Source organism: Anser cygnoides, chromosome 5, assembly GCF_040182565.1.
Source record: "Anser cygnoides isolate HZ-2024a breed goose chromosome 5, Taihu_goose_T2T_genome, whole genome shotgun sequence".
Lineage (NCBI taxonomy): Eukaryota > Metazoa > Chordata > Aves > Anseriformes > Anatidae > Anser > Anser cygnoides.
In genome coordinates this window covers 18,791,685-18,807,711 of record NC_089877.1, presented here as the reverse complement: position 1 = coordinate 18,807,711, position 16,027 = coordinate 18,791,685, and the positions used below count along the sequence as shown (strand labels likewise).

The 16,027-nt window shown below is 42.4% G+C and overlaps 1 protein-coding gene across 1 annotated transcript; it reads right to left on the bottom strand.

Moving 5' to 3' along the window:
* Positions 1-9,027: 9,027 nt before the first annotated feature.
* Positions 9,028-15,292, bottom strand: FGF4 (fibroblast growth factor 4). Its single transcript, XM_048058589.2, has 3 exons — positions 14,365-15,292; positions 13,476-13,579; positions 9,028-11,568 (listed from the first exon to the last, which is right to left on the bottom strand). Exons 1-3 carry the CDS (start codon positions 14,666-14,668, stop codon positions 11,392-11,394), a joined length of 585 nt encoding a protein of 194 aa, XP_047914546.2. The 5' UTR covers positions 14,669-15,292; the 3' UTR covers positions 9,028-11,391.
* Positions 15,293-16,027: the final 735 nt, after the last annotated feature.

The window sequence follows — 16,027 nt, the reverse complement described above, 5'->3', positions numbered from 1 at the left end:
GCTACTAATAATTTTTCATAATTGCTTCTGAAAAGGCACCCACTGCAAACTATTTACTGATTTCTAGTTTTATTGATTTTTCCTTGCGTCTTTCAAAAGCAGACATCACTTTTGCTATCTTTCCTTCCTCTGATACTAAGGCTGATTTTAGCAATGAGTTACACATCCCAGTTAGCAGTTCAATGAACCCATATCTGAGCTCGTGTAAACTCTGATACCATTTGGTGGATATCACAGGTAAATATCCTGTGGTTAATTACCCTGTTGTATTCTCTCCAGGACAGAAATAGAAAGAAAATGCAATGGATGGACACTTACACAATTAAAACATTATGTACAGACCTTTTAGTCCAAACTGTCAAAATGTATGGTAATGATTCATCAGCTCATCTCTCTGTTGTACTCAGTATGATGTAAAAATGCCATCTAAACAATTCTTTAACTACAAAAGTGCTCATCCATTGCTATTTTTTTAAATGATAAACACAAAAATGAAGGAATCTCCAACGTTATTCTTTAATTTCTGAAAAGCACTGTAATGGATGACCAAAAAGTGCTGTATCTTAGGCAAGATAGGTTTTCGGACAGCCAGTTTCCATCCATGTGTGTCAGTCTTTCCTTCTTCTCACACATTTGTACTGAACTGTAGTGAAATCACTTCGTCATTTTCAGGGTGTGCTGCCAGTTTGCAGCCCATGCCATGACACAGCATTCCTCCCGCTTTGTTTTGGCTGCTACTCTTTTGGAGCTGACATTTAGCAACATTGTATTAATGCCTGCTTAATGCAAGACTCCTTGTTGAATGCCATTAGCTGAAGTTGCAAGTTTTAGGCACAGGCATGAGCCGGGTGTGGGTTAACCCTATAAGGGAGTTCCCCCCTTCCTTTGGGATGTATGGCTTGTTTTGCCACAGAGCTTCACTTCACACCACTGAAGTCAAGGGAAACTTCCTTACTCAATTGGGTAGACCTGAATCAGAATTGCAATATAACGTATACTGCAAGTATAAAGTATAAAACTGTATGTTTGTTACTTGATCAATGCAGATACATCTTTAAATTATCAGCTAATGCTCTTTTAAAGTCATCTCAGTAAAAAGTTTTTCAAAACAAACAATCCACTGCGCCAAAGGAGGCAGCTTTTGCTAGTAGAGGCTTATAGCTGTTAGCTGGATAGGTAAGCTAAATAGTGAATGTTTGCTTTCTACTTAGCGAATGTCTGTCATAGCCCTGTTAAGTAGCCAGAAACAAATTACATGTGAAACTCAGCATCCCTCTCCCTCTCTCCTGTGATTGGTATTGATTTATGCAGCTCGTGTCCTTAATTTAATTATCAGGAATATGCTTATTTTACAAATGGTAACCTTGTAATCTCCCCAGCAGCAAAACGGAACATTTTTAACATATGCTTTGTTGCACATATTTATATTACCAATGTTGTAGTGGACTTCTATTTATTAAAAACTAGATTAGTCTTTCTGATTATTTCTATTAACTTACAAGTGGATTTTATTTACAGAAAATAAATGGGAAAGCCACAGAAATATCCTGAAGTTGTGTGTCACTAAACAGCCTTCTTTGGTAGCTAATTTTTAAGTGCTTCTATCAATTATAAAAGAAATTAATGTTGAATGTTTTTAATGTATTTTTTTAACAGACTAACTTCATGGGTTCTCCCCCAGCATCACTGTTTTGAACTAAACTGCAAACTGTATGCTTCAGTGAAATTTCATAGATGTTTCAAAAGTGAATAGATATTGATAGTTAGCAGAGGTATGTTTAAAAACATATATATATATATGTTTATATATATACACACTTGTGTAGGCTGCTCTAGAGCTGTGGATGTTGTATTTTTTGTGATTCTTCAGCACAGCATATAGAGAGCCCATGCTCGTTCTGCCTAAAATGCGTATTTGTGATTGTCAGTTCATGCCCCCTTCCTTTTTCTCATCTATATATCCTTTAGTGCACTCTCCCCACCAACATAAAAGCATATATTTATGGATGATCAGATGCAACAACAATTCTGTTAACGCAGTAGCTTGTATAGGTTAGTGCCCGGCCATGTCCCTGTGAAGTCAGTAGACATCTGTAGAGCTTAGAGGGGCTTTCCACAGTATGAAAGGTGTGACAGTGTGTTTGATAATCCTATGAATAGAACCAGAATAAATTGGCAAGCAGATGCATATTTGCTTCCATTTTTTTTCTTAATTAACTTTGGAGAGTGTAAACAATGAACAAATGCATATTTATACTGCATCATCTTCCCAAATTCTAAAGGAAAGAAACCTCAGATTTATGTCACCAGGAGGAGTGAATAGGAACATTTCTGACCTGCCACTGTGGTACTCTGGGAAGTGGGTAGCTAGAGCAACCCACATGAACAGCATTTTTATTAAATGCATTTATGTTGCTTGCTAGTGCATCTGTTGCTTTTCTTTAAGTGTCACAAGGTGATTACAGCAGAATATTTTTGTGACTATTCATCTAAAATTCACTGTGGTTTATTTGATGACTGCACTGGTAGCCTTATATATTTTCTGTGATTGTTCTGCAGAAGAACAATTGTTTAAATAGTGAGCTTTAAACTAATAACGTAGCATGCACTTCCAAGCACACGTATACCCCATTTCTGAAAGGTCACTCATTTGAACTCACCTGACTTGCAAGCAGCAAGTACCAGCAGAGCCTTTTTCTACCAGTAAAAACCCAGAAAGGCATTTGTTGATATTTCAGCCTTTATTCACAAAATATTTTAACTAATCTATTTTTCTGTTCTTACTTTTGCTGATTACATGTGATTACAAGTAAGCTGAAGCTTACAGGGTCCTAATAAGTCATAATAATATGTGTTAATTATTCTACTTAGGTCACCCACGTATGCATAGAAGGGCTTTGTTTAGGAGAATGGTACTTACAGTCAGATTTCCGGCGTGAATATTGCCATAGTGATTTTTATTTGGTAAAATAAAGTGTAAAGGCCCCAGACTGAAAGGAAATGTCTTCATTTTTACCCTCAGGAAAAGAATTTTTGATAGACAAAAATTTTCATAGATTTTCAACACATAAATTGCTGTGGTTGCATTTACTCTTTTCTTCTATATTTTGGTTTAAAATATATTACAAAACTATAACATTTACTGAACAAGCTCTAGTCTGGCACAGCTAGAAGGGCAATCATATCAAGTGCAAGATTCCATGAAGTCACATTCTTTGCTATTTACTAACCATTAATCCAAATATTTACCCCAGGAGCTCTTTGCCAAGGCATGAAATAAAATGGTATTTTATAGCTAGAATACCTATTCTATATTTAAATATTTATATAAATATTAAAATAAGCAGAATAAATAACAATAATAATTTTAAAGTAAGCAACTATCTTGTATGTGACTAGTATTATCAGAAAAAAGGTTTGCAGAAGACACTAAATTTCTGAACTTCAAGGTCAAAGACTTTGAATTTATCTTACTATGTAATTTCTTAGGTTTTTGTTTATAGATCTGACTTCAGCAGTGCTTCTGTATTAAAGTCATTTAAAATACAACTGCTATTTAACTCAAGAGAGGTAGAGATGACTATCTATACAGATATTTTTCTGCCTAAAACATACTTTGCTTTGATTATTCTTTTGAGGCATACCTTCTTTGCACGGCATGAGACTATCATAGCTATAACTTAAATAGTTCTATAAATACATAAGTGCTTTTCCTTGATCATCCTAAGCTTGTTAAAAATCCTGCACTGAATTGCCAATGTTGTGATTGCCAAAACAGATATGATCCAGTGAATCACATCTGATAACGTATCAGTGGGCACAAAGGACTTGTTCTTTATGCTTTTCTCAGAGGTAAACAGACTCTCGATGGTCCAATTCTGCTTCCATTGCAGCCCGTGGCTGGTACAACTTGCTCTTCAGAGAGATGCGTGCGATAACCCTTCACTGCTGTGGCTGGCTGGAAGTTGGTTCAGTTCCCTCTGCAACCCCAGGGCAATGAGGAGAGAAGCTGCACAGAACTGAGGGAAATGAGGCGTGCGGATGAGAATAAAACATGGGCAAGCGAGAAGGTCTTTGCTCACTCGGAAAGGGTTTTGGACTTCATGCAGAAGATGAAAACCAAGGGTGGGTTTCACCCACCAAGTGAGAAAATAAACCCACCGTGACAAGAGTGTAGCAGATAGTCTGTGCACATTGCCATTTTACCATAAGAAGTTTCAGAGAAAGACAAAGAGCAGAAAAGAAGGCAGAAAATGGGAGGGTGGTTGGGGTAACACAGCAAAGAAACAACAGGGGAGCAGAAAATCAAGTAGGAGTTTGAGGGAAGAGAAGAAATGAAGAACCAAGAGGAAAGGTGTCAAACACCTTTCTAGGCCAGGAGGAAGAGGCTGCACATGGGCAGGGCCGCCGGGGACAGGCAGTGCCAGTCACCCAGCCCGCCACAGGAAGGTCAAAAACAAGACAAAGAGCAACTGAGGTCATTTTCCTCATGGCTGTGGAAAAGCTGCAATAAACAGCAGCCAACGTTATGGCCGTGCCTCCTTGCGGTTTCAGCCTGGGCCAGGCCGGCCTACCCGCACGGGCAGTGCCGTTCCGGGAGCAAGCACCTGGGTCATCATCCCAGGGTAACCGCGCGCCGCGTGCTGGCGCCGGCGGCATCGGTGCTGTTATCTTGCTGCAAGGAAAGGCACCAGCGAGGGGACAGAGAGGGACCGCGTGGGTGAGACACCAGCCCAACCGCCTCGGTTAATGTGTAACTGCAGATGGGCGAGCTCCTGCGTGCGGTAGCACTAGGGCTCTCCACGGCTGGTATCGAAGCAGGATCCGGCGTGGGAGGCGAGCGCCGGGGAGCTGTACCCCACCAGGTAACACGAAGGCACCCTGGTGGTTAGCACTAGGAGGGAGGGGAGAGGAGAAGGTATACCCGTCCTGGCAGAGCACGGTCCTCACATTGGAGGGCACCTGGCTGAGGACCTCCTTGGTCTTCCCACACTGTGGGGCTGCCCTGCTGCATGTGCTGGAAGGGGGCTTGCAGATGGGGAGCGGCTGAGATGGTGCTGGGTGTCAGCGTGGACGGTGGGCACGGGGAGGGTGATGAGACAGGGCCTGGCTCCTGTGGAGGCCACCTGCCTACCTGTGCTGCTGAGGTGTATGCTGGCATGGGGCTATGCCCATCCTGGAAAAGGGCTCAGAGCAGGTCGGGCAACTTGGAACAGCTTCTGAATGAGGCTTGCCCCGCAAAAGGTGCAAAATATTACCTCAAGCTTGGAGAGCTACACAACTGACATTTCTTCTAAACTGCTTTAACAAGGTCCCCACAAGGTTGGGGTCTCTCTGATGCCTAATGGATGCTGGTGCTGCAGGTGTTACTCCCTTCCTTCTCACAAGCACCCTTAACCTCAAAGACATTAAACAGCTGTATTGGCCCCAGCTAACATTACAAACACTTTTCTTGAAGGCACTGGAAGCAAACAGATGTAGCTGTGGAGATAATGAGAAAGGATGTAAATAGTAGCTCACCAGAAACCATGGAGTTTTACCAAGTGGCTTTGACACTTACCAAATACCTTTAAGCTGATAAAGATCTGATTTGTACTTCAGAGGTAACCTGATTAGCAACCAGTTTGAATCTGGAATATGTTAATTGGTACAAACATCACCAAATCACTTTCTTTAACCTATATGAAGTAGTGTGAATGAACGATAGTGAAGGTCAACATAGCCTGGGGAGTCATAGAGAATGAGTACTCCTCTATCTACCCACAATAAAATAGTATGATTAGCCATAAAATGTAATTGTATGTGCACACAAAGAATGACACTAGAAAGCACCCAAGGTCAAACCAGCATTCAAAATTTAAGAAAAACAGAATTAAATATGCACATGCAACCAAAGTCTGGTCATGCACCACGCTTTTTGTTAGGGGTCCTGCCCAGTGTGGACTGCTTGCTAAGTGAACACCTTTTTCTAGTTTTGTTTTGCTCAACCAGAAGGTGTGTGGCTTACTGACAACATGCTGTGAGGAAATACGTGCTTGTCTTCTCATAAGCTTTCCATAACTCTCACAAGTTCAGTAGCTCTGTGTTTCCCAAATGTTAATGGATATATTTTGAACACTATTTAATGGCAATTTGCAAACTGGGAGCTGAAGCACAGAGACACCAGTGACAAAAAGGTGCAGTAATGTAATCTGCCCAGGTTGAAACATTCTCAGTTCAACATTTGATAGTGCTTGACATTAGCCAGGACCTAATTTCTATCCATCACACAGCTGCAACTGATTTCATTTTTGGGTGCTCACCTTGTTTGCCACACTTTGTGGTGTCCTGTTGGGCATTCAGAAAGGAAGGTCGGGACCATTTGTTGCACCTCATTGCTGGCATCGCAGGTGACCTGGTGGCATAGGTGACACTAACATCTGATTCTTTAGTGTGACACTGAACTATTCTCTCCTCAAAAACCTTAAAAAGGAAAAAAAACAGTCAATATGTTCTATGAACGTGATTAACCAGCTTCTTTTTAATTTACAGCGAAACTTAGGATGTAGTAAATTGTCATTGTTTTATATTAAGTAATTGTCTGCCTTAAGTGGCTGACTGTAGGCACTTCTGGGCATGATATTAAGCTTTTTTTTTTTTTTTTTTTTAAGTGATCAATTTGAAAAACAAACAGGACAGGGTAATATTTCTTGTTCAAAGTGTGTAAATCATGCCTGGTGTGCAGGAAACTGGAATTGTGCTATGTCTCCCTTTCATGTGCTGAATTGTCTGAAAACAGCTAGGTATTACAATCTTTCACAACTCCATCCATGTTTAGATCACTTGGTAGAAAGCAACAATAACTTATGTTGTACAAAGGGAGGTGCAGTGCTTCAGGGGATTCCTTTTAACTTCCTTGCTGAAGCCCTTGCTAGCCTTTATCAAAAGACTCCTCACCCCTTAACAGACTCTCTTTAATTGGCCACTTGCATGGTCAGTTAATATACTGTGGTGGAAACCAACTGGTAAAGTGTGAACAACTGAATCTGGAACTATAAACTCAGTGACCGCTCTGAAACCTGTGGCTATTTATATACAAGGCAGTGTTTTGTCATGCTGATTTTTATTAGCACAGATTAGATACAGACAGCTTGGTAGATGCCACAGAGCAGTCAGGAAATGTTAAGTGCAGACCATGTGAAAGATGCCAGCCCACAAACAAGCAGCAGGGTAGGGAGCCTGCTGTCCCCCTTCTCCAGGCAGGTAGGGGCATGGTGCTACCCTGGGACCACTGCGAAGGGCCTGGCTGGCACTGCTCCTCTTCCCTTTGCCTTATGGGACAGGCTGGACAATCACCAGGTGGGGGGAAATGGGTCTGGCCCATGGACAGGGCTAATCCATTTTCTGGAAAGGTTTTAATTTTCTGTGCAGAGAAATGTTTGTTGGAGGCTGCCAGAGGCACTGGGCATGAGAGCAGTGCAGTGCTCTCAGTGATTTGAGAAATGTTATATCAGGGCCTTTTGAGGGGCATTGAAGTTCCTTTTAGTCTTTGATGCATTTCTTTTACTACCTCCAAAGGCATTTCTTTTACTACCTCATAGAGCAAAAATGATGCCAGAAGAGAGAGAATATCTTTCTAGCATTCTCTGTGACATCTCATACTGCTCCACCTGTGGTGGCAACAGGCTTTTATATTTTTTTCTGGGGGTAGGACTACATATGGCAGTGCAAGTGCTCTAAGTGCTTTGAACATGAAAAGAAATGCTCTGAAATGTCACCTTCTTAACAGCTAGGTTTTGTCCCTTAAAATCATACATGGATGTCTCCCCAAGGCTGAAACAAATTCTTGTCCCCAGAACAAATTTTGGAAATTTGTTAACCAAATTAACCAATTTTGGTTAAAATTTTGGAAGACCCAACAGCAATAGACCAACATTTGTTCTTTGTTTACAAGCAAAAAAATGTTAATCACGAAAAATGATTATATATGTCTGCTTGCCTATTTATTCTGGTTCTATTCATAGGAGCATTAAACACACTGCATCTATACTTGTCTGTTTCAAAAAAAAAAAAAAAAAAGGCACCTGTGCTACATTTATAGAGCCTGTTCAACTTTAGAAATAAATTGCTCAAAGTGGAGCACTGGCCATTCACAGCTCATCTATTGCCTTTCCCTTTTAGGAACAAGAAAGAGAGCATCAGTCAGTGGAAAATAAAGTGGAGAAGTCTGTATCGGGGGGGGGGGGGGGGGGGGGGGGGGGGGGGGTCTGGCTTTATGTGTCCTACAGCCCTTAGCTGAACGTACTCCCTTTGCCATTAAAGAGTGTGAGATCAAACCTGAGTATTGTCATTGCCATTACATATTTTTCCCTAGTCCTACAAAAGGAATGACCATAAATAAAACTGAAAGTATATGGATTTGACTGTGTGTGCACAAGTGCATTTATATGAGGGTCAATAAAAGTTGCGAAAACAATCTTGCCATCAGGTGTGCTACAAAGCACTTCGTGTTTCTGTACACTGGTGTGAGGATAATCAGTAACTATAGAAGAAGACAGTGTCTTAAATCAAACAGGTAATCCTAGAACTTCTTACATCGATGTAACCTTACAGCAAGAGTGACAGCAGTACTCATTAAAGCTGAGGAAAAGTCATTCCAGTTTCATTAGTAAGGTTAACATCCAGCAACATAAACCCCAAAACTGATTTGTGTCTCTGATCATTAATATTAGATGCTGCATGAAAAGCTGTTGTTATTAAATACCATGCAAATAATACAAGCAAGAATACTAATCTGTGGCAGATGCAAGCACGCATATCCATTACAGAGCTCATGAAGCTGGGCTTTCCTGGACAATATCCAACTTTGCCAGGGTGAACTTCAGCTGAGTAAGAAATCCAGATTGTCACTCATGAAGTATCTGGCATAGGTGCAAATACTCCCTTGTCTTTCAGAAAGTGAAATAGCATTTTTTGGTTGTTTGTTTTTGTTTTTCACTGCAGGATGCATTCCCTTCTAAAGAGTAAAATCAGTTCCAGGAACCCATACATTATAAACATTTATCATTTATTATGCATTTAAATGTGCACAGCACATACACCACAGTCTTGAACAGCACCTGTATAAAACTACAGACAGATTCTGGTAAATGGTGAACTCTCATACCATGTAACATTGTTATCAAGGTTTTATCACAATATTTCAAAGTTACAACAACTACCTCTGGACATATCTTGTGTGAGGCTGTCAGTTGTGGATTTCAATGGCGTGACAAGTGACAAAGAAGAACCATTCACAGGCAAGTTCTTTGTGATTTTGCTGTTTGAAACTTGGAACGAAATCATCAGTTGTCAGAGGTAGCAGTGATAATTACACAATGATTACTCACATATAGAACACATAGAAAGTATAGATATCCCCCAAATTACGGAAGAAAAATCCTTAGGCATGACATTTCCTAGGCACTCTCTCTTGATTTGGCTTCCTGATTCTTAATTGTTATTTTTGCTTTGACAGCAGCTGTCTTAGATGTGGTCCTGGTCTGCTCTGGTCTCACTGAACTTTGGTGAGTAGATTTAGTCTTCAAGGTCATGTGTAAGCAGAGAATACAGGCAAGTCTATATGATTCCAATAGAACAAAGACTTTTGTGTAGGAATGTAAAAAGGAAAAAAGAAAAGCTGAACTCAAATTACCCACAGCCTTGAGATTTGCATGTAGTCAGAAATTACTAGTTTAGATTGGAAGATGATCTATAAACATCCTCTAATTCATTAAACATTATAGTTAGTCCTGGTTACAACTTAGTTTATCAATGCCACAAATATGATGTATCATTTAAAGAAATGAAAGAAAGAACAAAGGAAAAATGGATCCTTTTAAAGATTCCCCCATAACCAAACCTGTCTTTTCATTCATCGCATTAGAGTTACACTTGCAAAATATATAAAGAAAAATATAGGGTTACTTGATGACGATATAGTACTGCAGCCTGACAGCTGTCTGCAAATATTTTCACCATGATTATCCTTACTAAAAGTAAATCACTGGGTAAAGATAGCTCAAACGTGACAAGGCTCAAATAGGATGCAACCAACTCTATCTTGAATACTTTTGGCTACATATGGAAAAAATTGAGATTTGGGATTACAGTGATTGCTCCTCCAAGCCCTCCTCCAGAATTATAAGACGAAGCAGAAAAGTGTGTACCTTCCATGCAGATTTTGTTAGGAGACTGGCTTTGAGAGTTAGTGAGGTAGAAATTAATTAACTTTTTCAGGGAATGAGACAGAAAAAAAGCAGCATATTTCTCCTTCCATATACTGTACCCAAAATAATAAGTAGTACAAAATAAACTTGATTATTTGTAATTGATCCAAATTCTCTCTATGGAGCTTCTCTTTCTGTGAACAGACAAATGACTGCCTTTTCAAAACCTAGGAGTATTATAAATTTTTGCAAACTTTGATGAACACTTGTAATGTCCAAATATGAAAGGGAATTTGATTTGAATAAGGTATGATTTGTTCACAGCAGCATGTTTCACAGTGTGCTCACTGGGGGAAGAACTGATGGTTTTTTTTTTAGCCTAACGCAAAGCAATCATATCAAATATATTGTCCATTAAGGGCCACAAAAGATTGTATGCTCCTGTTTATCTAAATAGAAAAGAAAAAAAAATCCTGCTGAGTTTATATAGGTGTTTAAACCTCTCTACCGCCTGGCAGCTCTAAGAAGACTGACTGCAGGAAAGTTCAAAGTTCAGCACTGGCAGATCTAAAAACAGATTTGTGGGGCAGCTCTTCAGCACCGCACTTTCTGTACCGAAGTAAACCGATACCATTCCAATTAAATAGCAACACTGCACAAAGGAGGTCAGGCATTGTGTGTGGCTCCATGCCGGCATCCCACCCAGGCACCTCCGCACTGTTCCTTCTCAAAGGCCAAGAGCTTCTTTGGGAGTCACGGGGGTTTTGAAAACACACAGAGGAGAACAAAGCCACCATAACAAACAAATACGTGTACAACAATAGACACTGTACAACACACACACAGTGCAAAACATTCTAATGTAGGAATTGAATGTCACCTGTTTTAGAACACGTAGTAGCAGCACACCTGTGATAACTTAGAAATGAATTAAATAAACCACAAAGCATAAGTCTTCTACTGTTGCACCATGAAATGAAATACCTTGGGTTGGAGGTTTGTTTTGTTTTCAGAAATTAAAAAAAAAAAAGAAATCAGAACTATAAATAAATTTTGTGGCAATATATACAGATTTAAATAATTAATTTAAATATCTTACACCTACTCTTGCATAAAACTCTCCAGTAAAAGTGCACTATGTTTCTTTTCCCCAAATGTGTTCTGGGTCTTTCCCTGTGCTGAGGTAGGTCGGAAGGGAGATGTCTCAGATTCTAGGAAGAAAATGTGTCACTGTCATTGTGGGAGATACTTTATTGCCTTTCTTTGTTCTTCCGTTTTTGCTCAGGGCTATGTACATCCCGGGATAAATCCTGGATTCGTAAGCATTGTAGTTGTTTGGCAGGAGAATCTCTTTGAATTTGCACTCATCATTGAAATGGGTCTGAAATGAAAAGGAAAGAATGAGAGGGAAGGAATTTTAAACATCAGGTGTGGAAATATTCTTGCTACCAGGTGTAGTAGGTGTGCTGCACGAAGATGTGCAGCTGACTTTCCCCTCTGTTAGTAATCTTTTGAAGTGGTTGTCCAAACGAAGCTTCAAACAACACTCAGAGGATCATTAAGGATGCTGCTTCCAGGCCAGGCACAGACAAACAGAGGGGGGAAGGACACCCCTAGTTCTGTCTGTGCTTTTGAGGGAAGGGGGAGCATTTTAACAGAGAGGGCACTGCCATGAGGAATGACCCAAGCCCATTTCTGCTGCCCTGCACATCTAACTTGGTCAAGGAGTTTTTCCTATGAATGAGAAGGGAGAAACAAACTGTCAGACACCAGGACAATGGGAGTTACGAGTTGTAACCTGTGCCCATGTCCCCATGTTAGAATGCACAGGTCCACTGATATTCCTGAGTCTGCACATGAGAAGTTTACTTGGTTCCCAAAGCAGGGTTTGTCCTACCACCAGTGAATTGCCCAAGAGGCTTCAGAAAAATTGGAATGCTAGCACTTTCTCATGTCCTTTGAGGAAAAAAAGGCATTTTAAAGATGCTCAGAGTGGACAGTATTTTCTGCTTCTTTAGTTTTACAATTGAAGGAAGGAAAATTCACCTGTGTTAATGGATCAGGAAAATAGAGCTGACAAAAGGCATGCTTCCAGTAAAGAGGTTTCACATACAAAAACAAAGAGGGACAGGTGTTACAGGTGTGTTATCTGGAGAGTAACAAATGAGGTCACCTCTTGTTATTGGGCAAAAGCCTAGCATTTTGTAAGATAGGTCTCAGCCTGCCAGGCTGAACACTGCATTGGGAATTACATTATCCAGGACACCAAAGCAATGTATTGTCTTCATAAGACATTGTGCAAAGGAAGCTTTTGCACTTTGATGACGATTCTGCCTGGCTTTCATGTAAGTTGAAATCCCCTGTGACAGGACTGATGCCACAGAAAATCATTCTGGATAATTCATGTCTTCATGTGGAAATGCTCTAGTTAACTTTGACATAGTTTGGCCCTTCCTCAGCCCAAGTTTCTTCAGAAAATATCTGAGAGACAAGAAATAGAAATGCTGTGGGTAGGGAAGGAGACCCAGGTACATGGGGTTGAAGTGATGCTAATGGCAGTAACTTATATAGAGGTGAGCTCAAAAGCAGAAGGATGGCTCAACATGGGCAAAAGCATTCACTGTTATTGTCCACCCCAAGTGTGTTGTAAAAGATGCCGCTATCTTTTCCAAAGACTTGATGTAAAAAAAAAAAAAAAGATTTATATTGTCTCCTAATAGATCTGCCTTCATATAATTGCAAGCCCAGACCCTGAAGATGCTGAACTCTCATGGGAACTCTCCAATTGAGAGCATTAACAAAGAGTGATCAATAGGTATGTGACAGGCACTGATTCATCACATCATAAAGGATCATTTGTGGGGCCCTGGCTGATCAGAAGTTCAAGTTCCCTCTGAGAGATGGGGCAAGCAATTGCCATCCCTGATTGATGCTGTTTAAATTTGAGAAAGATACGGATTGAGGCTACCGTGGGGGTTTGCCACACAAATGACTTCTATGTTGCTGTATGAAGTAGGCAAGATGGGTAACCATGGTTGGTTGACTAAATTTTTCACATGGGAACCAAAGAAATATAATGCAGAGAAGTGGGTTTTACTAAAAAAAAACTCAGTGAACTTAGCACACCTGGGCAGCACACCTTCTATTGGCAAGGCACCAAGGGCTAATCCATGGTGCCTGACCCAGGAAGGGCAGAGATGGTGCTTGGGCAGCTTCCAGCACCATTTACACCTCTTATCCCAGCTGACTGTGTTCCCTTCCCCATGCACACAAATGGTGGCTACTTACAGATCCATAGAGTTTGCCTCTGCTATTCATGGCCACGAAGAGTCCACTTCTAACACCAAATATGCTCACCACTCCTCTTTCCACAGGGGAGATTTCCAGCAGACCTACATAGGAGACATGCGAAATCAGGGAGACAAAGTGCTGTGCCCTGAAGGAGTGTGTGGTGTCAGTTCTGTGCTCACCCAGTGGTTCCCATTCTTGGTGTGGTGTGGATCCCCATGCCGCAGCACTGCTGTGGGTGGCCACAGATCCCCAGCCTCATGCCCCACGTGCTGCCCCATGCTCCATGCTGGGACCTCTCTTCTTTTAGCCAAGTATCTATTTTTACATTGCCCCCAGGCATCCTCCTGTGTAGCTGAGGTTAAAATAAGCCAGAGTGTGCTTGGGGGCGAATGAAACATTTGTCATCATGCAGCTTATATCCTCTGTTGGATCTTATTGTTTCAGTTGGATATCAGAGTCATGGGGCCACGGGGTTAAGTCCCTAGCAGATGCTTTTCAAGTCTGGGGGAGAGCTGGGCCCTGGCTGCTCTCCCCGCAGCCCCTGCTCAGAGTGGGCGGCCCAGGTGGCCGAGGACCCTCCAGATGCTGACACACACCCTACACCTGATGTGAGGGGCAGCGCGGCTCCGGGCACGGAGCGCTCGATGGGCTGCGCCGCCGCCCCCTTCCCCCGGGCGCGGGGCGCCCTCGGGGCAGCCGGCGCGGGCAGCACCGCGGTGCCGGGGTCGGGCGGACTTTTCCGGGTGGTGGGAGATCTGCCCTACACCCACCCTCCTTTTGCCTCATACCGTTCTCCGGGACAGGCGAGCCGCTCCGCACCCACGGCAACCTCCGCGGGCACGTAGCGGCTCACCTGCCCGTCCGCGGGGGCTCGGCGCCGGCTTACTGTATCGGTTCTCGCTGTGGATCCCGTCGATGCGGCCGTCGGGCAGGACCTGGATGTGGAAGCCGATGCCCACGTTGCAGTAGAGGCGCCGCAGCCGCTTGATGCCCAGGAGGTAGTCGCCGTCGCGGGAGGCGTCGCGGCGCTCGGCCGGGAGGCGCGCCACGGAGCGGGCGAAGAGCGCCGCGTCCCAGCGGCGCTGGCGGGGCCCGGCGGGGAGGCGGCCCGGGGGCGGCCGGCCGCGCACCGCCCCCGGCCACAGCAGCCCCAGGAGCAGCGCCGGCAGCAGCGCCGCGGGGAGAGGCATCCCGGCGAGGGGCGCGCAGCCACGGGCCGCCGGCCGGTCGTCGCTCCGAAGAGGCGCTCGCCCCCCCAGCTCCCACTTTATGCTGAGGTCGAAGCGCGCGGGGGGGAGGGGGGGGGGGTGAGGGTGTGCGGGGAGAGGGGGGTAAAAGAAAACAAAACGCACACACACACAGAAAAAAAAAAAGAAAAAAAAAAGAAGAAAAAGGAAAATAAATAAAGAAAAAAAAAAAAGCGAGGCGGCGGGAGGAAGGAGGGAGCCCCGCGCTCAGTCCCCCGAGGATCTGCGGTTTCCCTGGGCAGGCTGCATGTAGAGGAAATCCCGGGAGCAAGAGCTTCTGAACTTGATCTCAACTCCAGGAGTCTTGTCTGAAGTGCTGATCTTCTTCTATAGCTGCTCAGCCATAGCGCTTTAGCCCTAGCCACGATATTTATATATCCATGTGCGTTGGTACCTATTACATCACCACCTACTGCTGTCTGCTGCAGCCCTCCGGTTTAGCTGAAAGTCAAATTATCACCCCTAGATGCTTAACAACTCGGAAGCGTCTTGAGGGGAAACGGTGAGCAGCACTGGTGCTAAACAGGAGGGACAGCACAAACTTTTAAAAAGAAAAGGTCATATTTTGCATTCGTCACAGAAGGTTCCTTCTCTCTTTTCTTTTTTTTTTCTTCTTTTTCTTTTTCTTTTTTTTCTTTTTCTTTTTCTTTTTCTTTCTTTTTCTTTTTCTTTTTCTTTTTCTTTTTCTTTTTCTTTTTCTTTTTCTTTTTCTTTTTCTTTTTCTTTTTCTTTTTCTTTTTCTTTTTCTTTTTCTTTTTCTTTTTCTTTTTCTTTTCTTTTTCTCTTTTTCTCTTTCTTTCTTTCTTTCTTTCTTTCTTTCTTTCTTTCTTTCTTTCTTTCTTTCTTTCTTTCTTTCTTTCTTTCTTTCTTTCTTTCTTTCTTTTCTCTCCTCCTCTCTTTCTCTCTCTGTCTTCTTTCCTATCTCTCTTTCTCCATTCTCTTTCTCTCTCTTGCTTTCTCTCTTCTTTTTCTTTTCCTCTTTCTTTTTCTTCCTCTTTTTCTCTCTTGTAAATGCCTACAAATGCTAATGCAGGACACAAAAATCAAAGAATGCCCAGCACACTTTTTCCTGACACAATGTATGACTTTGTGGAAATCTGTGGAATTTCAGCTTTTGCTGTATCCAAGCGACATGGTTTACAGTTTGCTGGATGCAGAAAAATTCCCTTCATTAACAGCCAAAATAGTTGTTGCATGGGAGGTTTAAGAAATGAAAAAATGAAAGAACTTGGAAAGAAAACAACAACAACAAAACAAAGGAAAGAAAAGGGTTGAGGTTTTAATAAGGTAGAAAATAGTTAA